Source organism: Stigmatopora nigra, chromosome 3, assembly GCF_051989575.1.
Source record: "Stigmatopora nigra isolate UIUO_SnigA chromosome 3, RoL_Snig_1.1, whole genome shotgun sequence".
NCBI classification, from domain to species: domain Eukaryota; kingdom Metazoa; phylum Chordata; class Actinopteri; order Syngnathiformes; family Syngnathidae; genus Stigmatopora; species Stigmatopora nigra.
Genome location: NC_135510.1, coordinates 14587413 through 14613090, shown reverse-complemented (window position 1 = coordinate 14613090; position 25678 = coordinate 14587413). Strand labels below are relative to the sequence as shown.

Below are 25678 nucleotides of genomic sequence, written 5' to 3'. Positions count from 1 at the left end.
TCTTCTCAGAACACAAGCATTTTTCTACAGTTTGCCTCAGTCATATAAATTGTAAAACGCACACCCATTTGGGGACTAAGTAAATAACACATTTTAGATACTATTTGAAAATTTGCAGTCAGACAGAATGATAGTTTGATAAATGAGCAAATGAACAAAAAAGAAAAAAATAACACCAAGAAATATAAATAAACAAACAACCAAAATTGTCTGGTGAATACATTACATTAGAGTTGAATTAGGATGGCCTTGATGGATAAAGTGTCGGCCTCATAGTTCAGAGGTCAAGGGTTGCATGTTCTCATGGCTCGTGTAGGTTTTCTCTGGGTACTCTGGTTTCCACCCACATCCCAAAGACATGGTTGGTTGAACACTCTGAATTGCCCTTGAGTGTAAGTGTGGTAAATATTTGTCAGTCTCCTGGCGCTGTGGGTTTGGCTAGCCACCGATTCAAGGTGTCCCCCACTAGGTGCCATTAGTAATCAGTAATTAGTAAAAAAAAAAGTATCTACTGCAGCTCAACAGCACCATCCCTGTTTGCCTATGTAAATTGATTTTAAGAGAATTTTTGTGAAATCCAAGCACATAATCCAAGCATAATTCACAAAGGAAAAACAGTAAAACATATTCAACTGCAATGAAATGAAGTCCAACCAAAATGCCATTCCAGATGGGATTGTGACAATAGAAGTATTATTTGCAAAATAGTTTGGTATCGTGGTTCTGTCAAAAACACCACAATGTTCATTGAAATGATTTGAAACCGACAGTAGTGGAATTGCCAAATTGACAAACCACAATGCTTCGGAGATGTCTTTTGGATAAATTGGTGGGAGGAACCTTTCGCTTTTTGGAAGCTAATGTCTGCTCTGTCTACAAAGAAAAAGAATGAAAAAAATGGCACCACCTCATTAAAATTGAGGCCCCTTGCTTCCCTGCTGAAGCTTCATTGGTGTAATCAGAAAATGTTGTCGTTAATCTGTACAAAAAACAATTGAATCTTAAAAATAGAAGAAAACAATTTAGCACTATGGATTACCCTCACTGACTAATCTTATGAGAGTATTCATTTTCCGTACCACTTCAAGCCTATCAGCCAGTAGGCAGGCGACACCATGAATTGATTGCCAACCAATCGCAGGCACAAGAAGACAGACACCCATTCACTTTCACACTCATACATAATGGCAATTTACTCTTTAAATACTTTTGTTAGACCTTAATTTTTAAGCAATTTCTTGATTTCATTTGTTAGTTTTCTTTGCATCTATAGTTCATCCTTATTTTTTTGGACCATGTATTAAGCAGAGGAAAGCATTGCACAACATGCCTCTCCTATTGTATGTATAATTGCTTTTCCTTTTCCTTCTTAGAGGATAGCAGCAGCAGACTTGGCAGTTGGCCTGCAGTACTTTGGTCGCAGTATCCACGGGATGATGGATATGAATGAAGATGGGTTAGTGGACTTGGCAGTGGGATCCCTTGGTGCGGCTGTTCTCCTCTGGTTAGTGTCTCATTTAGATATTGTGATTTAAAAAATGTACGATATACCATAGGAGGTATGAGTTCATTTGGTTATGCTTTCACCATCCAACGCTTTAAAAAAATATCTACAAGGCAAAACAATTCACCAACCCTTACATAAATCCTTGATCTCATAAAGCCTTGATGTCATTGACTCCTTGGGCTCCATTTTTGTAGGCTGCCCAGCACCACTTAAGTATAAAAAGATCTTCCTACTTGCTCAATATTCGCTCCACATGTTTGGGAATTCAACAGAAGACTCCACACCAAACCATTCAGAGTTTCCTTAGGGATATCACCATCGGATTGACAATTTAATGGCAAAAGTTGATCTACAGCAGGGGTGCCCAACTCTAGTTCTTGTGGCCCCATTTCCACTCTGTTTTCCAAATATCCCTCCTCTACCACACCTCAAATAAATGATCAACTCATCTGCAAGTTGTCTAGAAGCTTGATAACGACCCTGATTATTTGATTGGGATGTGTTGGTGGAGGCAGACATGGAAAACAGACAGCCTTACAGCACTGCACTAGTGTCAAACTACTTTCATAAAGGAAGGTAAAGACAGTACTGGATTTTGTTCCAACGAATGAAGTGGGCACATTTTCACCAATCTGATCCCCTTCAAGTGTAATCTGTTGACTGCAGTCAAGCGTTGTTTGTCTCTCTCCCATCTTCCATACTGGCCATCTTTGAAAGGGTTGGGGGGTTGCTGGAGCCTAACCCAGCTGTCTTTGGGCAAAAGACAGGTTACACCCTAGACTGGTTGCCAGTCAGCATACAGAGAGACAAACAACCATCCACACCTCCAATCATACCACCACCAGCGGGAATTGAGCCCACGCCTGCCCCCACTAAAGTCAGGCGAGTGATCCACTACACCACGAGGTGTGCTGGTGTTGTTTGGTTCAGCAGAAAATTGGACTCAACTGTCCGCCTTATGAAATTCTGGACCCGCCTGCCCTTTTGTAAAAGTGACGCCCTTGCTCTACAAAACGCTCCACTAAAAGGTCAAATTTGCCGTGCAGGTATTCCAATATGGCATTTCTGAATTTGGTCTGGGCACAAGCAGACAATCTAGATTCCAAACTCTATAAGTCATTTTAGGTATCAAAGAACTCAGCATATTTTTCTCATTTTAATAGTTTTTAAATGTTATAATGTTTCGTTCCATGTACAATGTGCCACAATTAAAGGGGAGGTTGGGACCCTGCAGTCATTGATTGCCTTTCTCATATCCACAGGAGCACAAAATGGCTCCTTCTAAATGCACCTGCCTCATCATGCCTAAGAAATTACCAGCACTTGTTCGAAATTACCACATGCAGTCTAACTACACTCACGAAAATAGTCATTATAGAACAGTTCTTATTACTGATTGCCCTCCCAGAAAGCCTTTCTTTTTTGTTGCCGTAAATTGTACAAGAAGCATTCATTCGTTCATTTTCCAAATTGCTTTGTCCTCACAAAGGTCAGCCGGGGGTTCAGCCGATGCCAACCGACTTAGGGCGGGGGACACCCTGAACTGGTTGCCAGCCAATCACAGGGCACAAGCAGACCGCCATTTACAGCCACACTCATACCTAGGGGCAATTTAGAGTTTTCAACCAGCCTGCCCTGCATGTTTTGGGATGTGGGAGGAAACCGAAATACCTGAAGAAAGCCCACATGTCCGAGAGAAAATGCAAACTCCACTCAGTGAGGAACCACTTGGGATCGAACCCAAGACCCGACAACTGTGAGGCCATCCGGCAAACCACAATTATTAATCTAAAGTATATTTTTTCACTTGTCCCTCCCAGTCAAGATGGCTTGGGCATCTAGAGTCGTAAATGAGTTAAATGAGTAATTTGTGGAATAAATGGTTTATCTTTTGGTAAAAAGATATTTAAAATAATAATATAGAAGTTATTCTGGAAACATTATGTTTTCATTTCTTTTATTTACATGTTCTCTGTGTTCACAGGTCAAAGAGTGTTGTCCGGATTTATACTAATGTCAGGTTTGAGCACAGAAAAATCAACATTTTTGTGAAAGACTGTCAGAGGGGTGGCAAAGACGTGACCTGCATGTCTGCGATTGTTTGCTTCAACATCACAGCGAGAACAGCCATTTCTGCCACAGATGAAATTGGTAAGCCAGTGTAATAATCAACACCTGTCAAAGCAGTAGTAAAGTTTTTTTTTTCAATTTCATTTATGACTGCGTACAACACTGATAGACCTTTTGAGGCCAATCATAAAATAACACACTGCTTCTGGACCCAAACAAAAACTCAAAATGCTGAGGTCTGAGAGTAACACTGCAATAGTACAATGGTCAGCTGTTTTTTTGCGCTACTTGATGAAACATGACAGGAAGAAACATGGTTGGTTTGAAGCGGAAAAAGCCATAAAACACAATATACCCTTTATGTCCTGTGAGGTGAATCTGCCTTTTCAGGGTGTGCTTTCCTGTTCACGAGCTCTAAAAGTGGCATAAAAAAAAGTGTCTTCACTTCTAATTTGCCTGCTGTTTCTCAAGTCTACTGACACTGCATTTAAAACTGATGAAGCTCATGGTTTTATCCAATGTTTTTAGAGTATGGAAATTGGTACCATAGTATTTGGAAGCTGATCTGTTTCGCTCAACTGTTAACTGATGTTTCAATCTTTCAACCCTTTGATGGGTGACCACCTCCACACGTCCTGAGATTCTCTCCATAAAGTTTATTTAAAGAGATATTGTCTCAAATTCCTGTTTCTCTATGGAACAGAGTCCAAGGACGTTGAAGTTATGCTGGTGTTCTTAGTTAACTTTTTTTATCCATACATCTTCATCAAACAAATCAGACATAGCAAAAACAAAGGAAAAGCAGAAGAGATGGAGTTATCTTGTCTTCTGGGCGCATACAGTGAAACATATTCCTTTAATTTTCTGCTCATTGATATGTCTCGCCGGTAATGCTTGACAGATGTGACTTTAGTTATATTGTAAACAATGGTGCTGAAATTTTCGGGCAAGTTTGTATCAAAGGTATTTCAAAGTAATGTTGTATACAAAGTTACTGATGTTCTGAAAAGCATTGCCAACGGCAAATGCTTTAAGAGTCAATGTTTGTGTACTGCTTTTCATTTTTTGGGTCATGCCTCGTTTCAGCTTTACCGGCAGTCACTTTTTCCATTCACAAAGTAATGTTAAAGCGATACGTGGAAATTGTCTAAAACAATGTGGCTTGGAAAGGAATTCATTCCAAAGTTAAGGATTTAGATTCTGAAATAAATTGTTCTCATAGTCATCTCGTGTTAAGCTAAAATTGCAGTGAACCACCGCAGTGATGTCAATAGGCTTTGCGGCAATCCGACCATTTTTAAGCTTTTAGATCTACTAATGGGAGCTCAGCTACAGCAGAGCCATTTATTACCACACTTGCGAAAGTAGGGATTACATAGCGTTGATCTTGTAAAGTTACACTTAGGTGTCGCAAGTAAAAGTTTGGGCATATCACCAGCATAAACAGGTTTCATACGATTGTGCGAATGTGTTTGTGCTTGAGGAAGATGCCAATTTTCCTGAATTTGTGAGCAATACCGTGACTTTAACAAATAGTTTTTTTTCTTAATAATAAACGGCTTCTCTCTAGTCACTGATTATTTGTATTGTACTATTGCATTACAAGCAAAATTTTGACATTCAATTAACAAATGTTTGACATTTTTGGAAATGTTACATATGTAATGTAACGTTTTTTGTACATATCATTTTCCTCTAAATAGTTTTCCATGGCCATATTACTAATTCATTTGAATTTCTCTTATTACCCATTAGGGATTAAATATAACGTCTCTATTCTGGAGCGACGTTTCAATCCTAGAGCTTTACTGGACAACCCGAACAAATCACAGCCTCAAAACCTTACCCTTCGTCCTGGTGAGGAAAGCTGTGAACCATTCTACTTCCATGTGATGGTAAGGCCAAATTATCACAAGAAGAGTTCGAAAGGTAACAAGTTATGTGATACTATTGCAATGGTTCATTTATAAAAGGTTTAAGGTTTTATTGCAAGTGTGACAATTGATAGTATTTCACTTGTTAAACTTATCCAGCTGGAGAAAGAATGTTTTCATAAAACTACGATTTAGCAAGGCACAATAAATACATTAGATTGCTGAATAACTAAAGCTTAAAGGGAACGACAACACCTAGTGTAAATAACCTTTAAAAGAAAATTCAAACATACAAACAGACAAAAAATAGATATGATACAGCAGATCACAATGCATGATGATTTCCCCCCCTCTATTAGTACATTATCTGTCCAATGGTTATAATCACGAATAGACTCCAAAATCGCATGTGGAGGACAACAAAGAAATGTAGTATAGATATTTTTACAAGTCTGCAAGAACCCACATGTTGCATTAAAAAATGAAGATAAAAGAAAATCCTATACACCCAGTGGGTATTCCAGATAAAGGACATGATGCAGAACATACTGACCAGCAAGGGAGCATAAAATAACTCTGTAAGCTGTTTCTTAATTGGGTTTATTCAAACTGACAAGGAGGATACCTTTTTGAAAGTCCAATTTATCAGTGGGTTGCAGTAAAGTGCTGCTTATATTAATTCACTGATTAAACAGTCGTCACAGGATTATTGGAGGCTGAAGCAGAGCTTGGCGGAATCAGTTTGGTTTAAATAAAATACAAAAATGTACCTTAAATAATGTACAATCTGAATGAAAAGTGTTTTCTTTTCCCATCATGAAAATTAGTTCCACAGTATTGAACTTCAGGTTTCAAATTTTCCAAAACATCGCAAGGACTGCTTGGTCAGAGTGACTTGTTGCCAGACCAAAATGTTTCACATCAAATGACTAACTATTGCTCCAGCAATGTCTATAGAAAACCTTGTTTTTCCATTTACTAATGCTGTGTCATGTGTAGGAGACGACCGACTATGCGAGGCCCATCGTGTTTGCAGTACAAGTTGGGCTGCAAGATTCAGAAAGCGGACCAGTTTTAGATGAAAGCTGGCCAACTTTGTCAAGAACTGAGGTTAGAGCAAAGCAATAGACATGACATAAATGTCATTCATTCATTTTATGAACTGCTTACTACAAGGGTTATGGAGGGGTTGGATGCTGGAGCCTATCCCAGCTACTTACGTGCACAAGGTGGGGGGCACCCTAATTCGGTGGGCAACCAATCACAAGGCACAAGGAGACAAAAACATTCACACTCACACTCATACCTAGGGGCAATTTAGAGTTTTCAACCAGCCTACCCTGCATCTTTTGGGATGTGGGAGGAAACCGAAATACCTGAAGAAAGCCCACACGTCCGGGAGAACATGCAAACTCCACACTCTTTAAGTGTTAAGTCAATTTAAAATGTTCAACCAGCCTACGGTGTGTTTTTTCGGATGTGGGAGGAAACCGGAGTACCCGGTGAAAACCCATGTAAGCTCAGATAGAACATGCAAACTCCACACAGTTCTAACTACTCAGTTGTCGGGCCGCCCATGACATATACATGATTTTAACATTTTTTATACATATTTTTTAAAAGAAAAACAATGTCATTTCTGCTTAGCTGCCTTTCTGGAACGGCTGTGATGAGGATGACCGGTGTATGCCAGACCTGGCATTGCATAGTGTAACTGACCTGATGACTCAAAAGTACGTAATGAAGGAATCATCTTTATGCATTTATGTAATATATGTGTATGTATATATATGTATGTATATATATATAAATGTATATATACACATATATATATATATATATATATATATATATATATATATATATATATATATATATATATATATATATATATATATATATATATATATATATATATATATATATATATATATATATATATATATATATATATATATATATATATATATATACATACATACATGTATACACGTATACACATATATAGATATACATACATAAAGAAAATGGCAATCAATTATATAATTGCTCCCTCCACATAGATACTTACCTGCAGTACACCATTGGACGCTAGGAACATATGATTAAGTGACAGTATAATTTCCATTTTTTTCCAACCTCCCTGTCTCCTAGGAAGTTCTGTTCACAGCCTGTTCAGTCTCGGGGTGCATTCTGTCGTCATCTAAGTGAAAGCAGTTCGGAGGGATCACTTCGGGTGCTTGAAGCAAACAGGAGAAGGCTGGTCATAGACGTCCGACTAGAGAACAAAGGAGAAAATGCTTACAACGCCCGACTCAATATCAGCTACTCCCCAAATCTGCGTTTTTCCAGCCTCATATTGAAGGTCTGTGCTGATCATGCAAGTCTACTAACTAAAGAAGCACGCACATTGCAAAAGGTTTGACTGTGTTGGTATTAATCCCAGGATAATGCTGATATCAAAATTGATTGTTACCCTGAAGACAAGCTGAAATGTGAAAAAATCTGCAACGTCAGTGCTCCATTTATGAAGTCCAAAGCACAGGTATTTAATTCTCAATATATATCAATTCAACAATACACACTTTTTAAAATATAATAAATAAAAGTTGTGAGTTGATGTGCATGTGAAAATGTATTTACTCAGCTGCCAAACATTTGCCTTCTCCTTCGCCCTCACGTATGCACTCACCCATCCCACCCTAATGGCAAATGTCTTTGCATGTCTTATTAGTTTTAATGGCTTTATAAATCATTCTCTTATCTTTTATCTCATACACAATTGCTATTATGTTATCCTCTTTAACAGGTTTTGGGGTTACTATTGGTATTTTAAAACATGTTGGAACAAATTAAAGCTTTACCATGTAAAAATGTGTCTACTTACCAAACAAGTTAGGAAATCACTTCTGTAATACATTCATTTCGTAAATAGTTTACCACTGGAATGTGTTTTCTTTTTAAAGATCTGTGTGAAGATAAACTGCTGTAATATAAACTCACAACACAATTGTTTTATGAAGGCCAATATTTCTTGAACTGACTAAATAGCAAACAAAAGTGAATTATTTTCATTCATAAGAATAAGAATACTGTTTAGTCAGACGCCAAACTTAAAATTAAAAAACATTGTGTGACAATTCAGCGCTATATTTAAAAATAAATTTATTCATATGCTGCATGACCTTAGAAACAATCCATTGAGAATACTTAAACTGTAGATTTTTTTCAGTCAATAATGGTAATTTGTACTGCATAGAAATACAGAACATCTAACCACATTTTAACTCTGTAGCAAGTTTCTATATTTAATTTTTTTTAGGATAAAAGAAAAGAGGAAAAAAGTGACTTTTGTCCTGGTCAACACGGAATTCATTACATTTATTCCTGTTTATCATTGTGTGCCAAAGACATACGATCAGTGATACACAAAATTCCTTGCTTTATGTAACTTGGAGAATTTCTGGGATACAAGCCATACATAGCATATGTCTGACATATTGCCATAATTTTGCAAACATTTGTAGGCGTGTGGGTCTGACTGAATTCCCGAATTAAAATGTACTGTCCGTGAAAATGATATTTCCTTTACCAACCTTTTATAATATAACATTTTTGTACATCCTTTAACTCAATGGACTGAATTTTCAAACCTTTCTCTCCTCTTTAGCCTGCAGGTGAGAGTGAATGGAATCTACTCTGTCATCTGTTTCTTATTCACACCATAATTTCTTGCTTTTTCCATCTCAGTCTGAAGATTCTAATGCCTGTGATATATTTATGTGACACTGTTTTCTCCAATGCACTTTTCAGCACAGTGTCGGGTTTCGCTTTCAAGTAGGCGATGTTTGAATGAGTTTAGATAAGGATGACACTGAGGGTATTCCAAATGGAGCAATTAAAGCGAAAGCAGATTAAGTGCAAGTCATTTTACCTCACCGACGACTGCGCATGATTACCAAAGTGTTGACGAAGGCTCTAGGAATGAAATACAGACAGTGATTGAAATAGTTTTCCCAATGTTCTTACCACACTATTATCACAAACAGCAGTCATCCCCTAGGTAACAAAATATATCACATTTCTCTGTAAGTGGACTCATGTCAGTGGTCAAATCAGCCAGTAATTCATGCCTACTTATTGACTCTAAACAGCATTCAGAGTGGTAATGCTGTTCTGCTTTAGTCAGGAGAACCCGAGTGCAACACATGTTCAAATAGGGCTTATTGTAAAACCTTTGCGTTTATTGCCGCTGCTAACCCTGGATATTTGTTGGCCACTCAAATCGCCAGTATAACATTTGATTGTACACTCGTAGTACCATTACTTATGAATTTCATCCCAAATGCACAGCCAGGCAAGCCGCTGCTTCTCTTGACCACTGTGAGGAAAAACTGCCTAGCAACCCATATAGAATTAGATTGACATCGCCTGGGAAATTAGGGTTTCAGGGTCGCGGGGGGGGTGCCAGAGGCCATCCTAGCAGACCTCGTGCGCGAGAAAAGGGGCAGCCTGAATTGGTAGCCAGTTGATCGCAGGGCACGAAGAGAAAGACAAGCATTCATACTCACACTCATACCTAGGGGCAATTTAGAGTTTTCAACCAGCCTACCCTGCATGTTTTGGGATGTGGGAGGAAAACCGGAATACCTGAAGAAAGCCCACACATCCGGGAGAACATGCAAGACCCACACAGGTGGAGTGACCTGGATTTAAACCCAGGACTGTGCGGCCAATGTGCTAATCACTAAATCGTTGGGCTGCCCACACCACAAATCATCATTTCATAATGAATATAGATTGGATTAACCCTCTAATCTTTGGGATACATGCGTTTAGTGTTATAACACTGCCAAACACTGTTCTTGTTCTCAAGAGCACATTTTGAAGGTTATAGTTTTTTAATGGTTTCGACTCTCCAAAGTACTGATTTTGGCCTTGGATTGGCAGGGGTTTTATTTATAAAAAAGAAAAAAAAGCACTCATCTTTAACTTCATTTCATTTACCTGACAAACTTGATGATATGGAAAAACACAAAGGCTTTGAACATATTTAAATGATATGACATGAAATTATAGTAACCTCATCCCTCAAGAGACCAAGCAATTTCCACACCTATTGTGAGCATATAGGCTCATTTATGACCCAATTGAATCTATCTAGGAATATTGCTATATAAATGATTGCTGGAGGGTTCGTATTATTTATTTAACTTTCCATTATGCATTCATTTTTCATAGCGTCTCCAGAAGTGTCACAGACTCTCTGATATATTTATTCCAAAAAAAAAAACAACTCAAAGAGCATATACAGCAGAATATTACATATACACAACCCATTTGTTTCCATTTGGTTTTGTGTTTCTATTGCTTCAAAACAAAACAAAAAAACAACAACATAATATGAACAAAGTGTCAAATATTTTTAACATGGTATTATGATTATAAAAACCAGAAGAACCAGTGGCTAAGAAATAGCTATTGTTTATATTAACCAATATTTTACCCAACACTCAACTCTGTGTAATCATGTAGACTTGTTGTTTGTTAATGTGTAGAATCATTAATAATATTTAAACATGGAGATGTAAATAATAGAGTTGATTTTCATCGTCTTATCACACGGTCTTGGTCTTGGGCAAGTCTTGGTTTGGAATATTTTGATCTTGAACACATTACATCTGTTTATATGTAGGAAAAGTTGTATTGTCACAAAGGCCACAAGACACAAAAGCCCCCACAAAAGTCAGTACCCATTTATTCAAGTCTGATGAAAGGAGCCATGAAAAGGCAAAGATAAGCGGCCTATATCCAGGATATCGAGGGTCATTTTCCACAACATGGATGGCTTTGGAAGGAAAAATAGTTCTATTGTTTATGTAATATGTCTGTGGTCTGTCAGAGACGAGTCATGCAATGTGGAGGAGGGAAGCTACAGTAAATATTGTTTTACATTCCTTGTTGCTCAAATGGAAGTGTTCCTCGTTTTTCGTTACGGTACAAAGGACCGAGAGCGCAGCTTTGCGCTCTTGATATAAAGGCACGCAGCTCGTCTCTTCTCTGTTCAGTTTTTTAAAGCTTTTTTGTGGTTTACGTTTCATTGGGGTATAAAGAACCTTGAGCACGCAGCATTGCACTCCCGATAAAAAACGATCTACCCCTCCTTTTCTTTCTCTACATTTGTAAAGTGAACTTTACAAAGATTTCATTTTGTTCTTCCATTTCCTTTTCTTGCAGCAATGGTAATGTCTGGCCCATATTTTCTTCTATGCCTACCAGCACTTTACTGTCAATAAAGCCTGCACCCTTTTCATAACGCTGAATGCCAATTTCTATTCAATTCAATTTGGTTTGTCAAATGAATACTACAGGTTTTGTATTGTTTATTAATTACTTTATGATGGTTTTACAAAAATCAAGAAAATAGCAACATATTCATTCTGTTTATTGGTGGTAGGTACTATTACAGAAATGTGTCTTTAGCATGCATACTGTGAAAAGCATAACATTGCTCATTCATATTGACGGACAACCATGAACACTTACTTTTACGGTCAATTTCAATTGCTCACTTACCTAATGTTTTTCCACTGGCGGAGAAAATAAGTTGGACTACTTAAGCGACAGGGAAAGTGTTTAAACACAACTATTCAAAGCTCTTCTTGCAGTACTAACCACTCTACAGCCTTATACTATATATTTTCGTTGTATTAGCACCTGATTTCAATGGCCAAATTATTAAAAAAGATTAAAAAGCAAGAAGAGTAGTGACATAGTATCTAAGATTGTCTCGATAATAGGTAAAGCAATAAGTAAAATACTGAACAAAAAGAGTGTTTTATTTGCCTGCAACATAACAACATCCAGTAAATATATATTTCTGATTTCCTTTGTCTTTGTTTGGTTTCTGACGAACATGTAAATTTACTTTTATAAACTCACAACGATGATTAACCTTGCCTTCATTTTGTGTATTTGTAGGTATGGTTCCGTTTGGAGTTTGAGTTCAGTCGCAGTATATTCCTAGATCATCTTAGAGTCATATTGGAGGCAAACAGGTGTGGGCATTCTCTTCAGAAACTGTACTGTCTGTAAATAAGTTGTCTGTGAATAGATTGGTCTTGAATTTCAATCAATTTTTTTTCTTGTTTCTTGTAACAGTAATGGTGAGGAAATAAGTACTGCTGACAACTTTAATGACATATATTACTCACTGCAGTATGAAGCAGATCTTCTTTTCACAAGGTACAATTAATTGTACTTGATGTATTCCTGACATAATGAGTGCCCTTGATCTCAGCTAATTGCTTCTCATTTTTTGGGCATTTTCTTTTATTGCATTCATCATTCACTTCAAAAGGGATTCTGATCCAACCCGATATGAGATCAAATCAGAGTTATCTCTGGAAGAGCCTGGAGTCATCGGTCCTCCTTTTAACTTCACATTTCAGGTAAGCTTAGATGAAATTGTCAGTTAATTACTGTTCCTGGTGTCTGGCAACCTGGTAAGCAATTGCCAAACCAACTCGCTGTCACTTCTCAGATCCAGAACCTCGGTTACTTTCCTGTGAAAGATCTACAGCTGAATATTGAGGTCCCAGAAATGACGAAAAATGGAAACCAGCTTCTGCAAATATCTCATTTGCACATTGACCAGGTGAGTGCAGAGAACACGTGGTCATTTTTAAAGAAAATAATGTCTGAAAAAGTAATAATAGTAATAATAATACAAACTAAAAGCAGATGATAACAAACCCCTAGGGGTGCATGGGCTCTCTCTCTCTCTCTCTCTCTCTCTCTCTCTCTCTCTCTCTCTCTCTCTCTCTCTCTCTCTCTCTCTCTCTCTCTCTCTCACTCTCACTCTCACTCTCTCTCACTCTCTCACTCTCTCACTCTCTCACTCTCTTTCTCTCTTTCTCTCTTTCTCTCTTTCTCTCTCACTCTCTCACTCTCTCTCTCTCTCTCTCTGTCTCTCTCTCTTTGTATGTAAAATAATTAATTAAGGAAATATTCAAACTTTGTGTTATTTACTGCTTTATCACTTTTTCAATTGTACTTTTATGTGTAATGCAATTTTAAATTATATATTTTTAGGTTTTTTTTATGTCAAGTACAATAACAGTTCACTTCTGCCTTATCACATCAAATTATCAAAATGCGCATTTAATTATCTTTTTTTTTAAGTCTAACCTTGTACAATTATGTATTTTACTGTTGGCCATGTGAATAGCTGAGTCATTTTTTAGTTGGCATAGACATTTAGAGAAACAATAAGATACATAACAGCAACAGATCTCTTTTCCATATCTCACAGAGAGATGGGACTCATTGTGTACCACCACAACATGTGGCACAGAGCAGAGCGTCACCTGAAGACCTTAGCCGCTTCTCTCGCTTGGTACATTCCAGACTCACTCACCAAATTTGGAGATGTTACATGAGCCCTTCTTCCCTCATATTGAATTATTGTTGTTACAGAATCGATCCAACACCCTTATTCTGCCAATCCAGTGCACAGTCAACTTGGCCGCCTACAGGGAAATCTCAGTTAGAATTACAGGAGTTCTACGTGTACATACTTTACATGCAGTGAGTATCCCATTCAAGACACTGTTTACTGTATGGTACAATATATTAAATTGTTCTTATAAATTGTCTCTTGGGAAATTTTATTCCAGGAAAAATAAAAACGTTTATTGTGTGTTTTCCCTACTACAGCTTAAGTTTAAAATTCTCGAACTGGTGACCACTGCATCAGTGGAACTCCCTACCACAAGTCCCATGTTTCTTCATGAGGAAAGACCTATCAGACAAGTGAGTGAATACAAAATGCTGTCCGAACAGTTGCCCACGTTTTCTTAATTATTTCAGGAACACCCATACAAAACAAAAAATAAATCAAATGTGGAGGTGACATCTAATGTATTTTCTGGACCCTAAGTTAGACTTTTTTTTATAGTTTGGCCAGGCCTGCGACTAATACTCAATTTCGAATTACCATATTTTCACGACTATAAGGCGCACCCTCAATGAATGACATTTTTCCATAAATAAGGCGCACTGTATTATAAGGCGCACTGTATTATAAGGCGCACTGTATTACAAGGCGTACTGTATTAGTCTCTGTTTATGGTCATGATAGTCTATCTTGTATTCACAATGTTTCAAACCTTTTGTTTTACCCTGTTTAATGAGTTAAGTTATTGTGTAGTGAACTGCATATCTAAAGTGCAGGCGTATGACCTTGTGAACGTGGGTATAAGAGTTCACAGGAGTTGTGTGGTGCTCAGGGACCGAAAGGACCACCAGCACAACGTGTCTAAATCAGGTTTTATATGCTGAAGTATGTGCTGCCATCTATTGGTCAATAGACACACAAAAGCAATGCTGCAATTCTTTTCACCCCACTTTTGTACTAGATAGAGTTAAAAATAATTCCTATGAAATATAGACAGCCAGATGGATCATTTGATCTTATTTAGACAAATAATTCAACATTTTAAATGTAAGAATATTCTTCTGCTCATCTTAAATTTGCATATTCTGTTTTTGATGGAAAAATTGTGTTTCAGTTCTATAGGATTTTCCTGAACTCACCAATTTACAAACTGACAAAGCATATTTTATTGTGTTCAATTGATAGATATTACTGGAAGTGAGAAAAGAGGGGGATTACAGAATCCCAACCTGGATAATCCTCGGAAGCACGTTGGGAGGTCTACTACTGCTAGCTCTGCTCTGCTTGGCTCTCTGGAAGGTAAGTACTGTGAAATTCGGAGTGAAGAAAATAATAAGCAACAATCCAGACACAAAGTATACACATTTTCCATAGTATTAGAACTGCTAATATTTTTTTTGTAACATTTTTTAATTGCACCTGAATGGATCATTTTTTGCAAATTAAACAAATACTGTGTAAGGGCATATTATTTTAAGTGGGTGTTTTTTAGATTTTTAAAATTATTTTTACGACTGCGGATTGAGAAAATTAAACAATAGGGGAATTAATGGTTACATTTTAAGGTTCTTCACTTCTAAGCACAGCACAGACAAAAAAAAAATATAAATCAGATCATCGTAATACTGAGATTAGTTTATTTTAGCTACCCCTAACGCTTTACTTCTGGTCAGAATTAAACCACGCATCAACTGATGTATGATGGGAGTGATTCTTTTATTTCCTCCAAACATCGTGAAAAACAGAAACTAAATAAATACTTAACATTGTTATATTTGCAACAAAGGAATATATTTTTCCTTTATCGCCCATAAGTGTTGATGTGGCCTTCGTGTGGCTTAAATATTTTACTTCTTAAAGAAACCTTGTCCTGAAATAGACCACGGACAATAACTCCAATTTCTCTTACTATGTGCGTGCTAAGGCCTTAACAAATTATTGCAGGCATCTTTTTTCAAGTGTACTGCAAGCATCAACTGAAAGCCTGTCCTTCCTATCAGCCCTCTGACTTGGTCACATGACCACACTTGCATGCCTTGACGTGTTTTCGAAATTCAAAATTGCACTTCACGGTATACATTATGTGAAATATTTTGAAGAAAAAGCATACATAAAAGTCAAAACATTGTATGAACACAATACACAAAAATATAAATGTAACAAATAAATAGGCAATTTTCAGCAATAGCTACAGATGGGTTCTGAAAAGCTTAAGTCAAGGGAGTCAGACTCTGATTTCACGTGGGCCGGACCATTTTAGGAATAATATTTAGATTTGTTTTTAAAATAAATGGATTAAAAGAACAGGATAAAAAATCCCTGAATATTCCGTTTTTTATAGATATAAAACAATGTTTATTGTAGCTTTTTATATATATTTTTAGATTTTACAAAATGATTTTTTTTAACTAAAAACACAGAAAAAATGGATTAAAAAATGACAATTATTGATTTAAAATGGGGGGGAATCAGGAGATTTAATATACATCTATACTCCATTTTAATTTGATTCTAAAACAGAAAGTCAGCACTCATGATTGACATTCCCGGGCCACACAAAATGATGCGGCGGGCCAGATTTGGCCCCCGGGCCACCACTTTGAGACCTGTGACTTATTTAGTATTACTGTCAAGTCATTCATTCATTTTCTGAACCGCTTATCTTCACAAGGATCACAAGGGGTTTCTGGAGCTTGATCTTAGTTAACTATGAGCTCCAGGCAGGAGACCGGTGGCCAGCCAATCGCAGGGCACAAAAAGACCATTCATGCTCACACTCATGGCTAGGTGCAATTTAGAGGGTTCAACCAGCCTACCCAACATGTTTCGGGGATATGGGAGGAAACCGGAGTACCAGGAGAAAGCCCACGTAAGCCTGGAGAGAACATGCAAATTCCACACAGTCCTCGACCTCAGAACCAGTGAGGCCGACTCGCTAATGAGTCATCCGCCATGTCAAGAAATAACGACTATTGTGACAAAGATAGATACTAGGTCACATGCCTTTGAAAGGATTTTTTCCCCACAACCATTTATGTCAAATTGCCACATTCCACAATCAAACAGAACTAAAGGAACAACCACAAAAACCGAGTGCAGCTCAAAGAACAACAAAACACACTCGACATTGCAAAAAGATCAGCCACAAACAATTTGCTAAGAATGACTAACAAAGGCCGAAGTTCATTTCATCTGGATATCAAGCGGGAAGGAGCTGGAAAAGATCAGAAGAGGGTGCTGAATGGGTGCAGAGGATTTTAGAGCCAGTGCCAACAATTTTTAAGGGTTGTTTTTTTATCGGCATGGTGTTAAAACTAGAATAGACTAACAGAATACTTAATTACCTTGTCCAGCAGCAGAAAATGAGGGGAACAAGGAGGGTGTTGAGAGTATGGAGAACGTGAAACCTTTGTTGTGACCGTTTCTAGATCTCTGTGAAGTGGCGCTGAAAGGTGAAATTATTGCTGTAGTGATGGAGATTGAAGACTATTTATTTCCTTTGTTCATGAAATGATAATTGCTCATTCAACATTGTGTGAAGTGAATGACTAATACATGCTTATTATTGGAGAGGGTCAATCCAATGTCATCAGTATGTGTAGTTTGTATATAGTATTTATATATAATGATTTTAAAAGGTGTAGAAAAAGAGGTTGAGGACACGACACTGAGGGGCTCAAAAAGTGATTTGCAAAATACGTAATTAAAGTGTAGACATACCTGTTCGGGATGATTTTTCGCACAGAATATAATATTTAGCATAGTAAACTGTGTTTAAGTGCATTTGCTATTTGTGTCAAATTAGTACTCCTTTTTTCCCTTTGACATTTGTAAGGGTCATAAATAAATCCATATTCTACGCATGACAAACTCAAGCATAGAGCCTTTTTAAAATTGTTTCTACTCTATTACTACCAATTAAAGTATTTCACTAATCTAATGACGTCATTAGATTTGATCTCACGCCAAAGAGGTTTTTTTTTGGGGGGGGGGGCATCATTTATGCGGCCAAACAATCTTCCTCCACACAAAAGACCAATAATTCATGGGGATAGAGCAAAAGCTTTCAATAGTAGCCAGATATTCAGGTTCAAACTTGGCTTACCAAGGAGAGTATAATCAGTTTAGGGGAGAAGAAGAAGAAGAAAAAAAGGCTCACAGTTCAAATGTACCTGTTTCGAGTGGAACTTGGGAAGTCTATGAAGTGAGCTATTAGAGTAAAGCACCCTGCCAAAGTGAGGATTACAGAGTTCTACAAGACCGGGGAATGGGTAAAGTTGAGGGCAATGCCTGGATAAGGGCCAGATTGAATGGGAACTGGCTCAAAATGATCCACATGAATGAAGGCTTGTTGCCAACCACAGATTGATTAATGTTTCTTCATGCATCTGTCGGGAACTCAAAGTTCTTTTACTTTTTTTTCCGCCAGTCAGTACAATGTCCTCATACAGATATTATAGCAGTGGCAAGAGGCAGATCACTCACTAAACTGGTTGCCAGTCAGTCGTAGACCATTTCCACTGACAATAGCACCACCATTGAGTGTGAATCAAACCTACTTTGCCTATACTGAAGTCACTCACCATAAGGGGACTTAAAGGAGATAACATAAACACATTTTTTTAGTTTTAGTTTAATAACAAAGGATTGTAAGTTCAGATGCATCTTTTTTCTTCTTTTATCAAGATATTTATTTCACTCTTTTATTAAATGTTTGCTACATAACAACATTGTTTTAAAATTAATATAGTAATTTAGGGTGGGAGTGTTTTGGAAAAGAAAACTGTAAAAGCTATGAAAGAAAAAAAGATGACTAAATGATGCCAAAGAATAACATGTATTCTTTTTGACTACTTATGTTAAAAAATGGAGAGAAAAAAACACGATACAATCTTGAAGTAAGTACAATGGGAATCATGTCAACAATTAACAATGGCGATATAAGGTTGTTGTTGTTGTTGTTGGGGAGAAGAAAAAAAGTCCTACTTGCTATTATTATTAATAAATTAATACCAGTAGAATCAATTCATATATACATTTAATAAATTAATTATTTGTAATTAAATGTACATATGAATTTATTCTACTGTTATTCTTAATTCATTAATAATAATGATAGCAAGTAGGACTTGTTTTTAATTATTAATTTTGCTTACAGTTACACGCATCAAAACTCAAAACATATATGTTTCAATTTCCTTACCCAGCTTCATCTTCCGTTCTGGTGTTGTTATGATATTAATATAATTATTAAATCTGCCAATCACTCACATTGACAGACACACAGCATGCACACCTGAATCTTTAAAAAATAAAATAAATCCCTCGCGTAGACACAAAATCCAGGACATTTGATCCAACTCGTGGCCATCAAAGAACCAAATATCAGAGAGATTCACGGATGTTACAGACTTGGGATGTCTGATATTGCAAGCGCAATAACAAAAAGACATTTTCATTTTAAAGTGATCTTTGAAGTAGTGATTAAATAAATTACCGGAGTTGGGGACGCACATCAAGTCATTAACAATTTTTAGTTTTAAGTATTCACAAATTAAGTTTGAAAATATATATTCTTTCTCTTTCTAGTTGGGATTCTTCCAGAGACAGAAACGGAGAGAAGAAGACGAGCGGGAAATGAATGGAAAAGTGGCAGAGGAACGGTAACGCAGGCTAGGTAACCCCGCCTAGCAGATACATTTCCCACAGGGGAATCGACACTCAGGGACCACTCTTCTTTCCTCTCTTTCTGCAACAACCGCGGCAGCGCCACCTAGACGGCTCAGTGTGATCACTGAGGCGAGGCACTTTGAGCGCATAGGATCTGTCCAATGCCACAAGTCAGCACTGCCAAATACAGTTAATTTAACTGCACTTTTCGGACATAGGGGCCCTGTTCGTCCGTATATTCCACTGTCCTACTGTGCCAAAGCTTGGTCTCTTGGTTTCTTTAGTCAGGTTTAAGGAACAATTGAGAAAGTGTTGATTCGTTTTTTGTTTTTTTTTGTTTTTGCGGAAGGGAATTCCTTGCCAATCTCTTTTTTCTTCTTTTATCAAAATATTTATTTAACTCTTTTATTAAACGTTTGCTACATAACAACCTCAAGGAGCTGGAAAGCTGTCACTTGAGTAAAGATGTAATGCTGTAAGGTAAATTTGATATTTAAATGTGGAAATTGACTTTTCTAAATGAAATCTTGCATTTGGCTAAAAAGTCAAGTTGAAAGAAAAAATATTGATATCACTAAGAGATCTGTATTTTATCTAAAATGCCTGTTTTTTTTTCTTCCAATTCAACTTTGAAAACATGCAGGATAGTCTTGTTTTATTTGATGCACTTTTACTTTGTACAAATTTACCTTGAATTTGTACATAGATATGTACTTTTTATACCCTTTCAGATATCATAGAATGTCATTTTTATCCACATGGCCTTACGTGTGAAAAGAAACAAGGATAAGAAAAAATGAAAATGTGACTATTTCACATGGTTGTGCACCTTTTCCCATGCAGTAAAACAAGAGGAAAAAATAACATACTGCATCTTTGTTTTCTCCTGCTGGAGAAAATGTTGTGAGGACGATAACATGGATTAAGACAATGTGCAACCATCCATTTCGGTATTGCCAATCAATGTCACTCTGTCCTGTTAGAAGAAGCTTAAAGAGCTGTAAGATGTACATAGAAAACAAATCCAAATGTATATTTGTCTCCTTCCTTCAGGGTGCATTGCAGGGTTATTAGTGTCAAAACCATTTGCAAGAGGTTTCCATCAGGTGAACAAAATATTACAGCGACCAGGCAAGTGTGTGTTAAGAATTCTCCAAAATGAGGTTGCAGTACTACTCAAGGTCAACTGACTGACCCTAGCCAAACTCGGCCTGGCCGGAGGTTTGGTCGCCGGACGTTTGGTCGCCCAGACTTTTGGTCGCCCAGACTTTTGGTCGCCCGAACTTTTGGTCAAACGTACGGCGACCAAACATCTGAGTACCCAAACTCTGCTTCTTAGCTCTGTTGTACACCTACTACTACACTTTCAACTTGTCCAAAATACGCTGTATGCCTTGAACTGACAGAAATTAATGAGTTGAAAAGCCAAGATGAGGCATGAGGAAAGAAATATTGCATATTTCTACCACTGACAGTTGAGTTTTGAAAGGGCAGATCAGTCAAATAACTTTTTGGCCTGCTTACAGGCAACGTGTATGCGTAAAGAGAGATTCTGGATCAATACTATGTCCTTGGCATCCTTTCAAAAGATAGTCAGATGCAAAGACAAACTGAGCTTTTAAGGCTTTTTTTCTCCTTGTTTATCGCCGGACAGTGCATATTTAAGATGTGGTTGCTTAATGGCTTTACAAGTAGCCTGCAGGCTTTTCACAGTAATCAGGATGGAAAGTAGATGAAGCTCTTTAATATCAACACCTTCTTAAAATAATCCCCTGACTCTTTCTCACAAAATGTGATACTGTTAGGCTTATTTTTTATATTTGGTTAAAAAATGTATTCTTAAAAGAATAACTAGAGCAATTATTTAAAAAGTAGGGCAACATGGAATTGTCATTAGCCAGCTTTACATGCAATGTTTTTTTTTATTCTAATTAAAATATTTCTGATTGAAGACCCAAGGTGAACTGTTTACATGTACACAGAATTTTTTTCCATACAAGTGTTTGTGTTCAATGTATTTTGCATAGAAAGCAAAGTACTAGTTGTTGATAATCTGAAATCATGTTTTTGCTCTTTTATTAAAGCATCAGCTTGCTACTTATTCACTTTAGGGGAAGCACTAAGAAGGCTATTATATCCTGCAGTCAAGAAAAAAATGTGTGCCATCACAATAGCAACTCATTTTGATAAGGATAAAATGTAATAAAAATTGTTGCTGAAAAGCAAAACCTGAATATCACAAAATCGTTATTATTCCGCAGTTGTTATAAGTTATACATATTTATACGTGTCTTATATCTATTATTTAAGACATAATCGAGCCAATTATTTTTCATTTTTTTAAGTTGAATGTCCATTCTAAATATTTGGAATTACAAAAAACATTAAATATACGGTACTGACATCTCAACAGAACAAAAAAAAATTGATTAAGCATAAAATTAATTATCTTTTAATAGTTCACTGGCAACCACCACGGAATTAATATTCTAAATTTTAATGACATTTTGATGCTCCGTTGCTTTCATTAGTGTTTCGGGAAGTAAGGAAACTTTTTTTTTTTTTTAAAGTTTAGGAGATATTTTTCCTCGAGGAACAGTCAGACAGCAATTTTCATCTTTTTTTTTTTCATTTGAAGTTTCAAAACAGGTCCATTCTCAAGCATGTGTCATCATGATAACGGCCAATTTAAATAAAAGGAAAAATACTGTAAGATAATACTCAGAACATAAAATTGGGACCATCCTATTAACATGTTCATTGCCCTAACCATTTTGTGTACAGACGTGTTAAAATTAATAAACAATTCAATCATTAGTACATGGTCAATAAAGGTAGTGTTAGGGTTGCTTAGTTTTATGCTTTTTTTCTCCCCTGATGTCCTGCCTAAGTAATTGCCCATTGTGTTCATCTGTTGTTTCTCCACCGCTGGTGTATTCCCGGCCTATCCCTCGTGTGTTTCCCAGGTGTCCCTAATTGTCTCGTCTACCCATGTCAGTGATTTAAACCCCACTGATTGTTATGTCTTTGGTCTGTTTTCGTTTGTCCTCACCACGTTTCCTTGTTACCGCCATCCACGTTCCTCGTTTTCCCGCATCTCACCATGTCAGATTTGGTTATGTGATTTAGTTTCTAAGTGTTTTTTATTTTCTAAGATCTTGTTTAAGTTATTAAAGTTTTGGTTTGAGAAACCACTTCCCTCGTCCTCGCCTGCTTCCCAGCGATTGGGTCCTAATTCCCCGCTTCCTCGCCTCCACGTCTTGCCAAAGATGTAACAGGTAAGAAGAGCATATCACATGTAAATGATCTGTGTATAGCTTTTGAACATTGTAATACTTAAATATTGCATTTTGAATATTAGTGAAAAATAGAACACAAAATGGTTCCCTTTGTCCATAGTCACCAAAGGAGAAAAAACACCACTCTATATTACCTTTCTATATTTGTGTGAGCATATTTTATTCAATCAACAGCTTGAGAAAATAGTGTGCAGAAAACTGCTCTTGAAAAATAACAAGATCAATACAAGCATATTTGGTTCTGTAGAGAATATTTGTTAACAGAAAAGAGATTTTTTTTTCTGATGCATGCTGACCCAAGATCATAGTTTCTATTTCAAATAAGGTTCAATTGGAAACCAAAAATGATGCCATTGTACTGTGTGGACATCATATCAATGAGCTCTGCCCACTCTTATACTCAATCCAAAAAAAAAAAAGAAAATATACACGCACAACCAGAAACGAGTTGCGAGCATGTCTCAAATTTAAGAGCAAGAGATGAAACATGCCTAAGGTTACCTTGCCTCATTACTAAGTCTACTTTATATTAAAAACAGAACCTCAGAGAAATTCTGCTAATATGAGGGTTGTCATGCTGTTTGTTGTTCTGGGTCATTTGTTTTTGTTTTTTAAATAGGTTTTCAAAAGTATTTGTACATACATGACCAACCATGGTCACAGAAAAGTAAACTGTACTTACATTGCTATACGAAAGAGGCTCTAGTATTTCCTGGGGGTACAATTTTAGCTGTACATTATCATAATATTTTTTTTAGAGATAAATGTACTGCCTGATGCCCGAAGGATTGGTCTCAGTTGCATGTCATGGGTTGTGAAACTAGATAATGACCGAAAACACAGTTACTAAAAATAGCCAGCTCACACACTTAAACACACATTGTAAAATATGAAGTTTGTTCTGATTCAAGTGAAAATAGAAACAACTGCGCTAATTGCTTTTTTAGCAGTGGCGGTCCGTGCATTTCCTAGTGACGCCTTCAGCAAAAACTATTTTATGGCTATAAAACCTTTACTGCTGCTACAGCTGCAACACATAATAATCAATATTACCCTCATGAAATTGAAATATTATTTAGTAATTATAGCCATATTTTATTCACCAAAAATCCTTTTTAACTGTACACAATATCCATCCTCCTTTCTTTCCTCCTTTTCTATCACCATCGAAACTAATGCTGAAAGTCGAGCCTGTCCTGTCGTATTTCTGGCATTTGTTTTTAGCCGATTTAGTGCTGAAAATGTTTGTTCCCGGTTCCGACTGGCTTGCTTTTTTGGGAGTTGTCAGACCTTTGTTAATGATGTCTACCTTTTTTGTTCTGAAAAAGTCTGTCTTAAAAATGGCTTTGACAGTAAATATGCAAACAAATCAATTTCTTCACCTCTTTCAGCCATTGCGGGTTGACAAAACCACTGTTAAATCAACACAACAATATATTGGCTTGTGCAGCTCGCTCCAGATACAGTTTGGTAGCTCTGGCTAGTCCACTCTATCACTAGCCAATCATAGTTGGGGAAAGCGATGACATATCCCTACGCCTGCGAGAAGGCCTTGGTCTCACCAAATCGAATTCTAATTTGTTAAAGCAACAGTCTTGTCAACGCTTGTTTAATGTAGCAGAGCCTGCAGAACTGATTGTGAAGGCCTTGAGGCAGATTTCTGACTCCAGCAACAAATAATGGCTGAAATATGATTGGTTAAATGCTTCAATATGAAAACACACATCTGGAAGCAGTGCAACCATGGGGAAAAGCAATGAAAGGAACCTAATGATAACTTGGAATTATTCATTAGGTATTAAAGGACAAAATATAATTAACATCAGTCTGTGATTCAGATATTTCTTAGGGCAGCAGAGAAGGCCTTGAAGGCCCTGATGGCACACCATTGCTTTCGCGTAAGGATGCTATTTGTGTAAACTAGGGCCCATGTGCCTGACTGCAAAATGTGTCACAAACTTTAGTGGCAAAGAAACTTTTTAAAGCCAATGGAATAATGACTACCTTTTGGTTGGTATGAGTCATTATTGTTCAATCGTTTATACATTGCATTGCGCCCTCGAAAAGCTCAGTAATGACGAAAACCTCTTCTAAAATATTTTTTGACACAAACCCATGCTGATCAAGATGTGTATGCTCTATTTTGGAAGCATTTATGCTGCGCTGTATGAACACCAAAGCATCCCTGCTAACGACTGGGGCCGAGAGAGGCTGATTTTTTTTGGCTTCCGGTCTGATCTGATATGTTTTGCCAATAGTGATCTGGTATTTATTCCATTCCAGAATTTTTCTTCCAGTAAAATAATGCAAAGTATAATGTCACCCACCATTAAACGGCAAATATTTTTTTTGTATTAGAGTGAGCCTTGGTTGTTACGCCTCAAAAGATGCTATATTTACTCAATGTCTGTTACCATCTTCGATTTGAAAAGAAAAATTGTCCAACTAAGCAGACTTTTTGGCATACTGGTTTAATTTTCTGCATTTAAAAAGCTCAATGGTACTGTAAACACACACCATAACTGGATTGGATCTGGTGACAAAAGCTGATAATGTATGATATTCCAAGAATAGCCATATTGGGCAGTGATACGAATAAGACTTGACTACTAACATCTCCAAAAAAAGAACTAGGCTGGTGAGAAATACTTTGTTCTTGTGTTTTTTTGTGCTAGTCGTATATAGTGCCTGTAAAACCAGCCCAAATATAAACCAGCTTAGTGCTCATAAGGGAGCATATGCTTATTTGCATTGATTATGCGTTGACGAAATAGAGATATACGGGACTCGGGTGTTTATC

The 25678-nt window shown here is 37.0% G+C and overlaps 1 protein-coding gene across 4 annotated transcripts in view; it reads left to right on the top strand.

The window, feature by feature from the left end:
• Positions 1-21813, top strand: part of itga11a (integrin, alpha 11a) — a 53519-nt gene extending 31706 nt beyond the window's left edge. For all 4 annotated transcript variants that reach the window (XM_077713726.1, XM_077713728.1, XM_077713727.1 and 1 more), the window contains 16 exons: positions 1374-1504; positions 3492-3658; positions 5333-5472; positions 6451-6561; positions 7099-7184; positions 7606-7816; positions 7898-7996; positions 12433-12509; positions 12613-12696; positions 12812-12902; positions 12995-13108; positions 13766-13849; positions 13930-14040; positions 14170-14265; positions 15095-15208; positions 19499-21813. In XM_077713726.1, the coding sequence (XP_077569852.1) occupies positions 1374-1504; positions 3492-3658; positions 5333-5472; positions 6451-6561; positions 7099-7184; positions 7606-7816; positions 7898-7996; positions 12433-12509; positions 12613-12696; positions 12812-12902; positions 12995-13108; positions 13766-13849; positions 13930-14040; positions 14170-14265; positions 15095-15208; positions 19499-19576 (1794 nt within the window). In that variant the 3' untranslated portion in view covers positions 19577-21813. The remainder of the gene's footprint in view (positions 1-1373; positions 1505-3491; positions 3659-5332; positions 5473-6450; positions 6562-7098; positions 7185-7605; positions 7817-7897; positions 7997-12432; positions 12510-12612; positions 12697-12811; positions 12903-12994; positions 13109-13765; positions 13850-13929; positions 14041-14169; positions 14266-15094; positions 15209-19498) is intronic.
• Positions 21814-25678: the final 3865 nt, after the last annotated feature.